At 42.5% G+C, this 15,521-nt stretch overlaps 1 protein-coding gene across 5 annotated transcripts; it reads right to left on the bottom strand.

Moving 5' to 3' along the window:
* Window positions 1-875: 875 nt before the first annotated feature.
* On the bottom strand, window positions 876-14,579 carry ATP23 (ATP23 metallopeptidase and ATP synthase assembly factor homolog). Of its 5 annotated transcripts, none has more exons than XM_006933863.4 (6): window positions 14,178-14,579; window positions 10,693-10,738; window positions 9,933-10,014; window positions 5,924-6,061; window positions 4,007-4,090; window positions 876-1,386 (listed from the first exon to the last, which is right to left on the bottom strand). In XM_006933863.4, exons 1-6 carry the CDS (start codon window positions 14,362-14,364, stop codon window positions 1,183-1,185), a joined length of 741 nt encoding a protein of 246 aa, XP_006933925.2. In that variant the 5' UTR covers window positions 14,365-14,579; the 3' UTR covers window positions 876-1,182. The 5 variants fall into 5 exon arrangements, with proteins under 5 accessions (XP_006933925.2, XP_044917938.1, XP_019690716.1 ...); XM_045062003.1 differs by having other exon boundaries at window positions 9,933-10,542; window positions 14,178-14,269; XM_019835157.2 differs by lacking the exon at window positions 14,178-14,579 and adding an exon at window positions 6,466-6,648 and having other exon boundaries at window positions 10,445-10,969.
* Between the last annotated feature and the right edge of the window lie 942 nt (window positions 14,580-15,521).

Genomic DNA, 15,521 nt, shown 5'->3' with positions numbered 1-15,521 from the left:
CGATAGATAAGATGACCAGTTTTCTGAATCTAAAACTCAGACATAAAGGGGCGCCTGGGTGGTTCAGTCATTTAAGCGTCTTGATTTCGGCTCAGGTCATTATCTCAGTTTGTGGGTTTGAGCCCCACATCAGGCTCCGTGCTGACACAGAGCAGAGACTGCTTGGGATTCCCTCTCCCCACTCTCTCTGTCCCACCCCTGCTCATGATTTCTCCCTCTCAAAATAAACTTTAAATTTTTTTTAATTAAAAAAACAAAAATAATAAAACTCAAACATAGGACTTGACAAAACATTTGAGAATGATTATATGAAAAATCTTATAAATACATAAAAATTAAATACAATTAAATTATAAATTTAATGCATTGCCTTTACAAAATAAGAGTCTAATCAGGGCTGTCCCCAGAAAATTAAGACATAGGGTCCCAACATACATGTTGAAAGAACAGGGAGAAGGGAAGCATTGATCATTGAATGAAATCATTCCCAACTTTCATTCCTTACATACTTTGATCATGCTAATATCTCGGTAAATGTCCTGTAATGAAATCAGTATATTTTTCTTTACATTTAATGTAAATGCCAACAGTAGTCACCTATCAACTTCATACAAGAGCACACTTCACAGGTTTCATAATCAAATTTTATTTGTTTAATGTTTATTTATTTTTGAGAGAGAGACAGCATGAGCAGTGGAGGGGCAGAGAGAGGAGGACAGAGGATCCAAATATAGGCTCTGCACTGACAGCAGAGAGTCTGATGCGGGGCTCAAACTCATGAACCATGAGATCATGACCTGAGCCAAAGTCAGTTGCTTAACCAACTGAGCTACCCAGGTGCCCCCATAATCAAATTTTAAAATAACCACATGTAATAAAAACAAATCACAATTTTTTTTAATGCAAATAATAAAAAAACACAAGTACAACATAGAAAATACAAGAATGTAATTCATTTGCCTTATTTACCAAATGGCTAACTGTAAAGTTACAATTTTTGCCTTGGAGTTTAAGGCAGTTTCACTTTTACCACAGCCACTTTTTCTGAACATACGCTAGAATCAGCATCTTCTGTGTTTTAAATGTATTTCATTGATCATTTACATTTCATGTATTTGTCCACTTGAGAACAATATTTTCTTCATGATCACAGAAGCTCCATAACATAAAATGTCATTGTCTTCATATATTTGAGTAATACCGATCACGGTTTTGAAAGTCTCTATGAGCATATCTTGCATAAGTCTTGTTATGTGGGATCCTTCCAAAAGGTTCATGGTCATTGAAACAAGACTCGAAAACTTCATCAACGGCCTTTTGAGCTACTTCTTTGCTGATATTCCTAACAGCCAGGATAGAAAGAATGGCTCTGTCTCGCACACAAGTCTAAGGAGAAAGAAAAGTATGTGGCTTTAATTTTATATGAAAATTTAATCATAAAATAATATTTTATATAATGTCTAACCACATCAGAATTAATTCCCTTTCATATTATTTTACAAATTTATGTCATTCTAAAGAAGAAACATTGGAGTGCTTGGGTGGCTCAGTCTGTTGAATGTCCAACTCTTGATTTCAGCTCAGGTCATGATCCCAGGGCTGTGGGATCGAGTCCTGCATTGGGCTCCGTGCTAAGAGTGGAGCCTGATTAAGATTCTCTCTCTCTCTCCCTCTGCCCCTCACCCTTGCTTGTACTCTCACTCTCTCTCTAAAATAATAAAATAAAATAAAATATAAAAAAAGAAAGTAGAAACATAATTCTTAAATTATGGAATATGTTAAACTCAGTCTAAAATTATTTAGGTATAAGTAAGACCTCCTCCATTTTTTTCATTTCCAGTAATATAACCAGACGTCATTCTCTGAAGTTTCAGGCAGTCCAACAAACAGTCCCAATTTGCAAATATCAAAACAAAACTCTATAAATAAGGTTCTGGTTGGATTTTTAATAAAATTTAAATAGATTTAAAACATACTTTACTTCTATGTCTCTCTCCTCTACTTTTCAGATGGCCCATACTAGATAACTCTTCCTTCGAGAGGGGCGCTCTCCCATGGAGGCAAGAGGAAACCACACATGCACACACAAAATTTAAAGGCGTCTTAATTTTTCAGGGGGGGGGGGGGAATCAAACAACTTTTTTTTTTTCCTGAGCATTCTTTGCAATGGGTACCTAAGAAAATAATTTATCTAATGTTACACAGTAATAGGCTAGAATTTCTCAACATCCTAAATATGTTAGGTCCTGCCATTCCAATTCTTGGAGACTTTTAAATCAATTTATTTCTCCACTAGGCCCAAACTAAAGCTCAAAAGAATAGCATTTAACCTTTTCATGAAAAATAACCAAATACTGGTTCTTATGGCTGTGCATCCTGTCAATCATTCATTTTCTATGTGTGTTCCCTATTTTATTTCACCCTGGTTAGCTTGCCTGAGCCAGAGATGCTCACTAGTATGAAAATATAAATCAGTGCTTTTGACCTAAATTACACTAACCAACGATCTTAAAAATACACTCCAGGCAGAAAGGAAGAAGAAAGAGAGGAAGAACCACCTGGAGCTATGACAACAATTGCCAGAAAAAGGAAATTTCTCCCTTCCAGGAAGAAAAAGGACGGTAAAAACTTATCTCCTGGAGCTACAGTTTTGGAAGACACGTGTATAGACCACAGGTCAGGTTTAATTCTTCTCAAAATATAATATATTTCTATTAAAACTACGATTTCAGGGGCGCCTGGGTGGCGCAGTCGGTTAAACGTCCGACTTCAGCCAGGTCGCGATCTCGCGGTCCGTGAGTTCGAGCCCCGCGTCAGGCTCTGGGCTGATGGCTCAGAGCCTGGAGCCTGTTTCCGATTCTGTGTCTCCCTCTCTCTCTGCCTCTCCCCCATTCATGCTCTGTCTCTCTCTGTCCCAAAAATAAATAAATGTTGAAAAAAAAAAAAAAAAACAAAACTACGATTTCAGGGGCGCCTGGGTGGCGCAGTCGGTTAAGTGTCTGACTCTTGATTTCGGCTCAGGTCATGATGTCACAGTAAGATCGAGCCCCACGTTGGACTCTTCACTGACAGCACAGAACCTACTTGGGATTCTCTTCTCCCTCTCGATCTGCCCCTCCCCTGCTCACTCCTGCACACATACACACGTGCTCTCTCTCTCTCTCTCTCAGGGAGGGTAGCAGGGTCCTGCTACCTCCATATATTTTCCATCCTGTTGCTAGTTCTATTCATTTTCTGCTGCTGCTACCCAAGGGAAAAAGAGAGACTTATCATAATCAAGTCTGTGCCAGTTCAAAGCTCTGCTATCACATTGTCGGGCCTGGAAAGGGGCGCTACCAGCCGTAATCTGTGCGGCAGGGCAGTCTCTGTCAAAAGGTATTACTTTTTGACTCAAGAATACTGTGGTCATTTCAAAATTTAAGTCCAGTACTGCTTGGATAGAAGTAAGACAGGCTGTGATTTCATGTCCATTCTTTATCTCCCCCCCTTCTAAAAGTACCCCAAGAACAAGATTGTAGTTCTTTTCACTACTAAAACCTCTCACTTAGTCACACAGCTCACCCATAATTAAAAAGTAGAACTAGGGGTGCCTGGATGGGTCAGTCGGTTAAGCATCCAGCTTCGGCTCCGGTCATGATCTCCCAATTCATGGGTTTGAGCCCTGCATCAGGTTCTGTGCTGATGGCTCAGAGCCTGGAGTTCACTTCAGATTCTGTGTCCTCCCTCCCTCTCTGCCCCTCCCCCTCTTGCACTCTGTCTCTCTCTGTCTCTCTGTCTCTCTCTCTCAAAAATAAACACTTAAAAAATTTTTTAAACAAAAAAATAATAATAAAATAAAAAGTAGAACTAAATTCCATCTGTTTGCCTTACACAGTATGTATTTTGTATTCTTTCCATATAAGTAGTCCTTTCAAATTTCAAATGCTAAATGTACTTCTCATTTCTTTATTCATCATTTCCATTCATAGCACTCTGGAGGGTAAGCGATTTCATATGTTAGTTTTACCTGATGGTGTTGTTTTAATCCAAAATGCAACCTGAATATTTCATTCACAAGTGAGCAGTCTCCACTAAGGTTAGCAGCTCGAACCTATCACAAAGACAGGTGAACAAAAGGAAAATAAGTGCTCATGCTCTATAAAAATTGTAAGAGAATCTAACATTAGCATGTTTTTCTGAGAATAGACTTTTAAAGAGCAGATATCTATGAGCTATGCTAGACAATGCAGAATAAATGGGCTGGCGGGGGGCGGGGGGAGGTCAATCATTTAGCAAAGGGAATTTTCAAAACTTTATACAATAACCTTATTGAAAGAACTAATTTCTTTTGGAACCAAAAGTCAGAAAGTTGGACGTCAGAGTTAAAGTCCACGCTTTCTACAAGATATATTTCTATATATTACCAAAAGGACTTCAAGAAAGCATGCTTTCAAAGATCTACAAAGCGAATTTCAATGTGAGCTTAAAATTGAATACATCAGTATCTAAGACTCTTCGAGAATATGAACCTCCTACGGCTAGCCCAAAACACCACAACTCTCTTGGAACCTCCCTTAAGCCTGTGTAAATTCATGCCTTCCTCCAGGGCATCAACTGTCCTACGAAAAATTAAGTTCTTGAAACTTAAGTTCTTAATTTTTCAAAGAATCAAGAACATTCTACACCTGTCATGCTATGAGCATGACAGCCTGAAGTTAGGGCATATTTTCTAATTTACTACATTTTTAAGGTAAAATGCAGCTTCAATAGATGAAACAGTCTTCTAACTACCTACATAGATGCTACAGCCAACCTGGCCACATTTTTGCCAAAGCACTGCAGCCAGAAATGGCCCACTTCTTGTTACTTCTACAATACCATGGCCTCGTTCCTCTGAGGAGTTCGAGGCACCTAACACACTTGAACTGGCTCACAGGCATTCATTCTCATAACACCCAAGAGAGAGACTTACTTAAAAACTCAGGTTTCAGTGTACTCTCCAAATAATATGAGTTGTAATTAGATGCAATGGGGCTGCTTATTCATTTCAAGGGAAAGAGAAAATAATCTGAGTTATAAAGCATCAGCTTGAAATGTATATTCGTTTTCTTAACTTCTCAGCACATTGCACTCTTCAATTAATGAAATGCAAGTATTAAATACATACGTCTAAGAGCATAAATATATCGCGCTTCTGAGAACAATCCAATGTGCTTAATACTAAAAAAAACTTCTTACGTTGTATTTTTGAGACTAAATGTTTTACCCTCAGGCAAGCAAAGAGCTTTACCTGGAGGAGGGAGCACAACAAACCAGTTAAGAACTCGGGTTGTCATTCTTCCTCTGCCACTTCCGAACCCATGGATCTAAAAAATGTCTCGCTTTCGACATATATAAAATGGGGATGGTAGCATCTACCTCAATGGACTGTGGTGAACAAAGTAAGAATCCACAGAAGGAAAAATAGTTTAGAATTATCAAGTCACCACTAGTATTAGAATTTAAAGGTTATAGGGCGCCTGGGTGGCGCAGTCGGTTAAGCGTCCGACTTCAGCCAGGTCACGATCTCGCGGTCCGTGAGTTCGAGCCCCGCGTCAGGCTCTGGGCTGATGGCTCAGAGCCTGGAGCCTGTTTCCGATTCTGTGTCTCCCTCTCTCTCTGCCCCTCCCCCGTTCATGCTCTGTCTCTCTCTGTCCCAAAAATAAATAAATGTTGAAAAAAAAAAAAAAAAAGAATTTAAAGGTTATAATTCAGACAATTCTAAAAAGATGCTTAAAATGTCTCGTGTCTCAAAATTGTGTTCAGTCGTTAAAAACGGAAACCTAAGAATGGCATGGAGCCACGACAGTAAGAAAAGGAATATGTTTAAGTAAATTATGCTTCAATACAATGTCCAAACTCAGAGTGCTCCAGAGGGAAGAAGATCTTTTATGATAAGACTCACCTCCGAGCAGGCCAAATGTCTGACATCGGTGAACCAGTGGACGTGAGCACGACAGTGATCAAACGCATGAATGAGCTCATGGGTGACCACTCTGTTCATATGGGCCTGATTACCGATGTTGTTCTGGCATAAAACAATCTAGGAGGCAACAAAATAAGGGAGGTTCCGTATTTATAATATCCACTCTCTTTTTGTAAATCCCATCTTCTCACCAGCTGGGCAGAGCCTTCACCCACCCTACTCCCTCAACCCTACACCTACCTACTGATCACGGTCTGGCTCTAATGTACCCGTTCCATTAAGCCTTCCCAGTGACCTACTTCTCCCTCTTCTCTCTCAACTACAGCAGCACTTAAATGCCATCCTCGGTGAGCTGGTGGACTCCACAGCACCATTTTAGGAGCGGGCTTTGGAATGCAGCAGACAGGTTCAAACTCCAGCCCCACTCCTTACTAACTCGGTGACCTTGGGCACATTTCTTAACCTCTGTCTCTGTGCCTCAGTTTCCTCAACTATAAAAAGGAGATCATGAGAGTACCTACCTCAGAGAATTGTGAGAATTAAATGAGAATATATGTAAACTGCTTCTTATCAAGTTTCTGAATGAGCAATGAATCAACAATGAATGACCACCACTGTCTCAGTCTACTAGAATTGCCAGGAAAAATCCTCAGAAAGACCTTCAGAAAGAAGTGCAAAAAGCCAACAGCACACTGAGCAGGACCCTATAAGAATAATAAAGACATGAGGGATCCTAGTAATAATAGTTACCATTTATTGTGTAGTTACTATGTTCCAGACACTGAGATATGTGCCATTCATCCAACATGAATGATATATGCATTCATCCAACATTCATCCTTCAACTAATATTTATTGAGATCTACTACTTATAATTTATAACTAAAATTTATAATATATACTAATGGCCCTAGAAATTAATCAAACAGTTGCCAAAATGTTTAAATACGTGCAATGACAGGTGTCCTGAAGAAAAATCCAAGATGTCATGAATGCATACAATGAGAATGCCTGACTTGGTCTGGAGGATCGGGAAAGGCTTCTCTGCAGAAGGAATGTTTAAATGAGGATCTCAGGGATGACTAGGAGTTAAATTTGAGGGTGGGAAGGAAGCCTGCCAGACGGAGCAACCTGTGCAAAGGAGAGGAGCACTTAAGGAACAGAACGAGAGGCTGGAAGCAGGCCCGTATTGCTGAAGCACAGAGCTGCAGGCGACAGGCATGAGATAAGGCTGGTGAGGTCCGCTAGAGCCAAATCACTGTATCCTGAGAACAGTGGGAAGTCACTGAAAGGGAGTAGTGAGACAGGGAGGTGCTTTTGTTTGTTTTTATCCTTTGACTCCAGTTGTAAAAATAAGCAGATGACCAAACTGGGTGCCGAGAGACTGGTTGAAGGCTAATGAGGTATTGTAGGCAAGAGATAATGGTACCTGAGCAGGGACAGTAAGACACCCCCCCCCCCCCCGCCAAAATAAAATATTTAGGAGGCAAATTGGACAAAAGTTAGTGATAGAATATGGGAAGGGAATCAGAGGTACAAGGATGATCTCTACATTTCTAGCTTGGGTAACAGGATAGATGGTGGTACCATTCACTGAGATACGTAAAACTACAACACCAGGTTGGGTGGGGATAGGGGATGGTATAAATCATCAGTTTGGACTCGAACAAATTTGTGAGGTCTCAGGTGCCTTTAAGGCATCCAAGTGTAGGTACTAAGTGGGCATCTGGATATACAGATGTAAAGTTCAAAAGAGAGCTCTGACCTAGGAAAAGAAATGAGATCCCCTTGGCAGAGTACAGAGGAAGAAAAGAAGGGGATCTAACACCGAGGATTAAGAGACTTCCACGTGTAACAACAGCTGGTAGAGGGAGGTGAGCTAGCAAATAGGGTCATATACTGGAAACCAGGGGAAGAAAGTGTCTGACATTACCTGCTAAAGCCAAGTGTATGCATATTATATGACCCAGTAATTCTGTTCCTAGGCATAGACACAGGAGTGACTTTTGCACATGTGCACCAGGAGAGGATGTGAAAAATATTCACAGCAGTATTGTTCTTAATAACAAAGTTGGAAACAATAAATACGGTAAACTGCAGTATAGACATACAGAGGAACACTATACAACAGCCAAACTACACAAACCAGAGGTGTGTACAACAACATGGAAGAATCTCAGGACGCTCAACAAAAGAACTGTTCCGGGAAACTAACTACTGCGTGATTTCTACTGTGTGATTTCATAAAACTACAAAGTATCACACAGAACTCAAAATATTCCCTGTATAAAACTTAAAAGCCAGGCAACTAAATAACACACTGTTTGTACACAGAGATGGTAAAACTATTCAGAACAGCAGGGAATGATTATCACAAAAGTCAGAGTAAGAAAGGGAGACGAAATGTGATCCAAGAGGGGCACACAATCTTCTGAAATCCTGGCAATGTGCTATTTCTCAAATCTGGTGGCAGTTACACGGGTGCTCATTTTATTACTGTGACCAAAAGCATACGTATAGGTTTCTTGCTCTTCTGTGTGAATGAGACACTTCACAATACAAATTATAATTTAAAAAAAATAAAAGGAGTGCCCAACTATGCTCAACACTACTGAGAAGTAAGATACAAGTTCAAAATGTCCACTCTATTTAATCCCAAGGCGGGGCGGGGGCGGGGAGGGGGATGAATTTACCAAGACCCACTTTGAGAGCTATTAGGGATTGTTATTATCAGTTTACAAATGAGGAAACTGAGCATAAGGCAAACAGCTTGCCCAAGCCCACAGCCAATAAGCAGGGGAACTGGATTTGAACTCAATTCTACCAGACTCCAAGACCCAGACCTCTCACTCCTATGCTGTTTTTTTTTTTTTTTCCTCATGATTACTGTGAAATAGCTATAAATAACCAAAATATATATAAAATCCCCCAGGAGAAAACAAGTAAGTATTGTTAAACAGGGTGATATGTTCAAGGTGGGAGGTGTTACTTATAAAACCTTCATCTACCCTCATCACATGAGGGTAATATAATTCTTCTACCAACTCCAAGATACTGTCAAAACTCTCCAATTACTTAAAACTAATAATATTTATTGAATGCTTACTGTGCTTACTATGCTATGCACCTTACATGAGGTATCACACTTAATTCTAATAACTGTTCTATGAGACAGATATAATCATTAGCCATATTTTCCAAATGAGAAACCTTATTCCCCTAATCAAAAATGTTCAAAGGTATATCACTTCTCACCAGGTACAGGTGAAACTCTTTAAGCATTCAAAGCCTCCCACCATACAGCTTACCTTTCTTTCCAACCCTATTTCCCCATATTCCCCACACAGTCTTGCCCTAGAAATTAATCAAACAGTTGCCAAAATGTATAAATACGTGCAATGACAGGTGTCCTGAAGAAAAATCCAAGATGTCATGAATGCATACAATGAGAATGCCTGACTTGGTCTGGAGGATCGGGAAAGGCTTCTCTGCAGAAGGAATGTTTAAATGAGGATCTCAGGGATGACTAGGAGTTAAATTTGAGGGTGGGGAAGGGAGCCTGCCAGACGGAGCAACCTGTGCAAAGGAGACAGTTGCTACACTAGACAACATGCCATTCCCTAAATATACTTTGTCCTTTCCCAATACACCACCTTTGCTCACGATACCCCTTCCGTGGGCAACAGTCTTTGTCTTCTTTGTCCCTGAAGAAGCTTTATATGCTCTAGCTGAATCTGTTGGTATTTTTCATTCATATCACAGTCCCATTGTGGTAATTACACCCACGTAAAATAGTTTAACCTCCCTCAAATTTTTATCATTCTGTGTTCGTGGCTCATCTCCCTTAGGAAAGCATAAGCTCCTTAAGAGTAAGAACCATAAGATTCGTTTTTTGAATCGTACACAAAGTCTACCAAACAGAACGCCCAGCATGTGGAAGGTGCTTAGCAAACATCAGGAAAGAGAACAACTTGGCAAAAATACCTACCTGAGATGTTGAAGCATCAAAACCTCCACTGACATTTCCATCACAGTCTTCGCAAGAGAAGTGTCTTTCTTTGTTAACAGCACTAAAAGGCAAGAATGGATTAAAGAAACAATGTGCAAAAGCAGTGTGCAAGTGGTGCGAGGGAAAGGGCCCTGGGCAAGGAGTCGGGAGCCCCATGTCATCAAGCCCTTTCAAAACTAACACCTTCAAGACTCAGTTGTCTCATCTGTAAAATAAGGAAATCATCCCTGCAAAATCTATCCTAGTTCAGCTCCCATGACGAGGTTCCATCAAGCATCCGGTCAACTGATTAAGGCCACCTTGGAAGTATGCTGGAGTTGCTATCCCTGGGCCAGACTGTGAAGAAGTGGACCTCAGACGTCCCTTTCTCTAACTTCCTCAAGGTTCAACAACACCCGGAAGGCTCCTACATAACAAGCCGGGATTTCTTCTCCATGAAGGACGATGCTGAGGCTGGTAGAGCGGGAAAGCCAGGTTTGGTAATTACTTACAAGACTTTAAGTGTGGTCTTTACTAAATACCGGAGGTGAACGGTAGAGCCAGAGATTTAGAGTTAGGGCGGAAGATGTCTGAAGAGAGCCAGACCTGTCTGGAAAGAATGCAGAATCACCAACACCTACCATATGGAAAAGGCTTTGTGGCCAGAAGTGAAAAACTGTCAGAAGTTGCAGATTGGGGTGTTTTTTGTTTGTTTTTAGCAGCCGGAATACAGACGACCACTTTAAATAGATTTACTTACCAACCTGAGTGCTTCATGGCATCAAGTAGAAGTTTGACGTAGGGATCTAGAAAGATATTTGATTCAATTAGGTATGCTAATCAGGAAAAAAGAGCACCAATTAAATTCTCCAAAAAGCAGTATAGGATATTATGAAAGAGTAAGTCATGGGCCGCCTGGGTGGCTCAGTCGGTTAAGCATCTGACTTTGGCTCAGGTCATGATCTCATGGTTTGTGGGTTCGAGCCCCGCATCGGGCTCTGTGCTGACAGCTCGGAGCCCGGAGCCTGCTTCGGATTCCGTGTCTTCCTCTCTCTGTCCCTCCCCTGCTCACATTGTCTTGCTGTCTCTCAAAAATGAGTAAAAAACATTAAAAAAAAAAAAAAAAAGAAAGAAAAGTAAGCCACAAATCTTAATGAAGTAATACTACCTTAAAACTGGTAAAGATGGATATGAAAAGACAAGCTTAAATTAACATATAAATAAGTCCTTAATGAAATAAAACTGTGACACAAATACCAAGATGGATACTACTGAACATCTCAAATGATATCAAACATGCTTGTAAAGCCCATGTTTAGTTACATGATCGAAAACACTGTACTAAAGCATATACCAAAAGAATGAGGGAATTGGGGGCCTCTCCATAGAAATGAACTGCGGCACAGCATCCAGATGAGAGGAAGGGAGTAAGTGGCTCGTCGGCATCTTTCCTGATCAGACCGCAGGGTAACAGTGTCCCATTCTAAGTACCACACTCTAAACAGGACCTGCCAACTTCAGCTCTTCCCCGGGGGAAGGCAACTAGAACAGTACAGGACTACGCTCAGTAAGAAGCAAGAAAGGAGTTGTGGGTGTAGAGGTGGAAAGGAGAATAAAAATCTTAACTCGGACCACAATGGCCTCAAGTATCTGAAGGGCTGCCGTGTGGGAATAGATGCAGATAATATTTGTTCAGAGAGCAGAACAAGGACCAAAGAGTAGAAGTTACAGTATGAGAAAGGATTTCCCAACAATTAAAGCTGTGACTACAATATACAGGTAGCCACAAGGAGCCTCGAAGAACTGGTAACCTGTTCCAGCAGAGGTGTATAAACTCTCTAGTCAGTGATGGCAGAGTGGTTTTCCAGTGGAGTGTGCGAAGGCCTAGGTAACTCCTGTGGGACCTTCCACTGCTTTTTTTTTTAATTATTTTTTTTAACATTTTTCCTTCTTTTGAGAGACAGAGAGAGACACAGCGTAAGTGGGGGAGGGGCAGAGAGAGAGAGGGAGACACAGAATCCAAAGCAGGCTCCAGGTTCTGAGCTGTCAGCACAGAGCCCAACGTGGGGTTTGAACTCACGGACCACGAGATCATGACCTGGGCTGCAGTCAGATGCTCAACCAACTGAGCCACCCAGGGGCCCCAGAACCTTCCACCTCTAAGCATCTATTAGCCTGTAATAATTACGGGAAAGTAAAACAAACCCAAATGCCTCTAATATCAACTTTCCACATAGGGGTCTTATCTCAGCACACAAATGCACAGCATACCATACGACATAGGCAAAAAATTAGAAAACGAAACCAAGGTTTTGTTTTTTTTTTTAAAGTGCTGAAAGGAAAAACAAGTGAGTAAAAGAAAAGTAGGGAGATGAAAAAGACAGATATAGGTTACTACTTTAACTGCCCCCTCTTAAGAGTATGAACAGTAAATCAATTATTAGTAATAAGTGTTTTTAGTGTATATCAGGCATCAAGAACCATATTAAGTGTTTTATTATTCAAGCAACTAAGAGAGTTTTACTAAGTTGAAGTGGGTTCCAAAGTCTATAGTACTCTTAGTAAAATAATAATAGTTTATTATTATTATTATTATTATTATTATTATTATTGCAGGGAGCACAGTGGTTCAGACAGGACCTGCAGTATTTAGAATGGATTTGCTTTAAAAAAAAAAAAAAAAAAGAGCGCTGGGTGTTAGATGTAAGTGATGAATCACTAAATTCTACTCCTGAAATCATCATTACACTATATGTTAACTAACTTGGATTTAAATTTAAAAGAGAGAGAGAGAGCGAGAGAGAGAACAAAGATCTGCCTTGAGGCCGGGTCCCAGGTTTAGGATTGTAAAGCTGTAAATCGATGCTTTAATACCACTGATACTTCTCCCAGCATCCCTCCAGGGGTTCTTGCTAATTGAGACTTGCTAATTCCTACTGGGGTTCATGCTTAGCTCGCCACCCTCCTCACATTCCTTCTCTACATCTCCTCCACTGTTTGTCTCTTCCACTGTAAGCACAGTTAGCCATTACTCAGCTCCTGATATGGTCGCAATCTACCTTCATAAAATCCATTCCTCACAACAACCCTAAAAGAGGTATTTTTATCCCTACCCTTCCCTTTTTATGTGTGCAGATAAGGATAAAGGAGATCAGAGAGTTAAGTCAGTCTTCCACACCTGATAAGGAGAGGGACCAGATCTGAACCTATATCCAACTTTGCAGACCGGCTCTTTCCACTGCGTTCCACTTTCAACCTCTAAAATGCACCGTCCAGACCCTTACTCATCTTTGTATTTCCCCACACCAGAACTTAGGAGGCATTGGATACATATTTCCAAGTGAATACAACCTCATCATTCCCATTAGCCCCTTTCCCCTCCCCCCTCCCTGGATCCCCTAACATGCGGATAAACTCAAGAAGGCTGGAAAATCTCTAGGTGGTTGGCTTTTGAGCTGTGATTGGCCAGCTATGAAATAGTAACCTTGCTTTCGGACAAGTAGGTTTAAGACTTCGATTTTCTAAATGTATCTGAAGTAAACTTAGGAAGTCCATGTCAATGTAAAGGAGTTAAGAAATCTCTAGTGTAATGTCCCTGGGGCTAGAGAAATTGGTCAGTAGGTAGTTGTGTCCTTATTTAACCCACAGCAGTGATTCTTGACTCTTTGGGGGTCCGTGGCCTCTTCCAGAATATGATGAAGTTAGAACTCTCTCCCCAGAAAAATGCACTCAGATGCATGCACACGATTTCGTAGTCCATTTCAGAGGTTTCTACGCTGGGAAGCCCATCCATGCATGAAGGTTAAGAACCCCTTCCAACGAAGGTAGTTTGCAAAACTGTTTTTGCGTTGCCGGCAGTAATGCCTTAATTAACGAGTCTCTTTAAAACTCTGCTTCGCCCACACGCTGAAGTCCCCATACCGCTGCATACTTTACATGAGAAATCAGAGGATCTATCAGACCCGTGAGTGTGACTGAAAAGGGCAAACTCCTATCCGACTCCTCCCTCAATCCACAAGCAAGAGTAGGGCTGAAAGGCCCCAACACCACCTCTGATAGGGAAACTGAGGCCCAAACCCCACCACCACCACCACCCCGCCCCCACGAGGCCGAATCTGTCCGGACTCTGCGCAGAGGTGCCAGAACCCTGCTCATGCCACACCTGGGGGTGAACCCAGAGACCCCTGCCCTCTGGGTCGCAGACACCACCCCGCCGACCCCCGGCCTCCGGGTCACAGTTCCTACTTGTCTGCAGCGTCTTCAGGAGCATAAGCTGGCACTTCTGGTTGTTGGTGAAGAAGCTGGAAAGGAACCCTTGCTGGGGATTCCCCTGAGCCAGCCGCTCGGGGAAGACCTGACACGCGACGTGTTGCTGCTGCAGCTGTTCCCCCGCAGCAGAACCGGGCCCGCTCTCGTCCGGAGCTCCAGCCATGCCGCCCGCAGACTTCGCCGCTGCTTCCTCCTGCCTCGGGCGGCCGGGTATGAGACCCGGGGAAGGCAACCTCCTTCCCGCCAACCGGGCCGCCCAGATCCTCCTTGTGCCCGGCCGAACCGGCCCCAGGCAGGGTGACCGCCACACACAGTGTCTGAGGACTTTGCGGCTGCTGGGCCTCCGAGCCCAGCAAGGGACGCTGGGCGGGGCGAGAGGCGCGAGGAGGGGCGGGGCTAGAGACCAGGCGAGGGGCGGGGCCAGAGGCGCGGGAGGGACGAGGAGGGGCGGGAAGAGGCGGGAAGGGGCGGGGCTAGATGCCCAGGGAGGAGAAGGGGCCGAGAGGGTGCGGGGCTCTGGATCGCCTACAGGCCGAAAGACTCGGGCCTGGCAAGTGCCCTTGCAGGCGTCTCGGACACTGCTGTGGGCTTCGCTGCTCCCCCTAGGCTTGGTTGGCCCGTTCTCGTAAGCCTGGTTATGCAGCCCGCCTCCTTGTGGACACGCCTTCCTCGGTACTAGCCACTAAGTCCCTTCAAGCTCCGAAGGTCTCAGGCACCGTCCCAGTCCCTTGCCTTTTCCAACCAGCAGACCAATTGCAGTCTGGCCCACCTGTCTCCTGACATCCCAAGCCATATTGAAAGCAGTACTTCTCAGAAACGTTTAAAAGCTGCAATTATAATGACTGGTCATCTCAAAATCCTCAAAATGTGGGACACAACTACTTTTTTTCTGTCTCACTTGGGCCCATTCATCCACCCCACTCTCTTGCCACCCCAAATAACTTTCTGATAACATAACACAACCAGTTTCCTTCCATCTCCAAGCCTTAACTCACTTCCATCTATTAAGCCCTTTTCCTCAGTCCTTATGATCCAGGTCGTGATCAAATCTACCCACTCTTCAAGGTATTCCCAGATATCTTAATCAAAATTATTCTCTCCTGGTCTCCCAGCGTACCAAGTACTTTGCATCTGTTATCATTTTCATCACAATTTGTCGGGTTTTAACTAATTTGTGTTTCTCTTTTTCCACTAAATTACCCAGTTCAACTTACATATTTCTTCAGCACCTAGTATGATGGACCAAACATAATGGCAGAGACTGAGAAGGCAATAATAAGAGAATTGATGAGGTTGAAGAGGAGCATATGGTTTATGTGA

Source organism: Felis catus, chromosome B4 (genome assembly GCF_018350175.1).
Source record: "Felis catus isolate Fca126 chromosome B4, F.catus_Fca126_mat1.0, whole genome shotgun sequence".
NCBI lineage: Eukaryota > Metazoa > Chordata > Mammalia > Carnivora > Felidae > Felis > Felis catus.
Note: the sequence above shows the minus strand (reverse complement) of the source record. Positions and strands in the feature narration are given on the sequence as shown.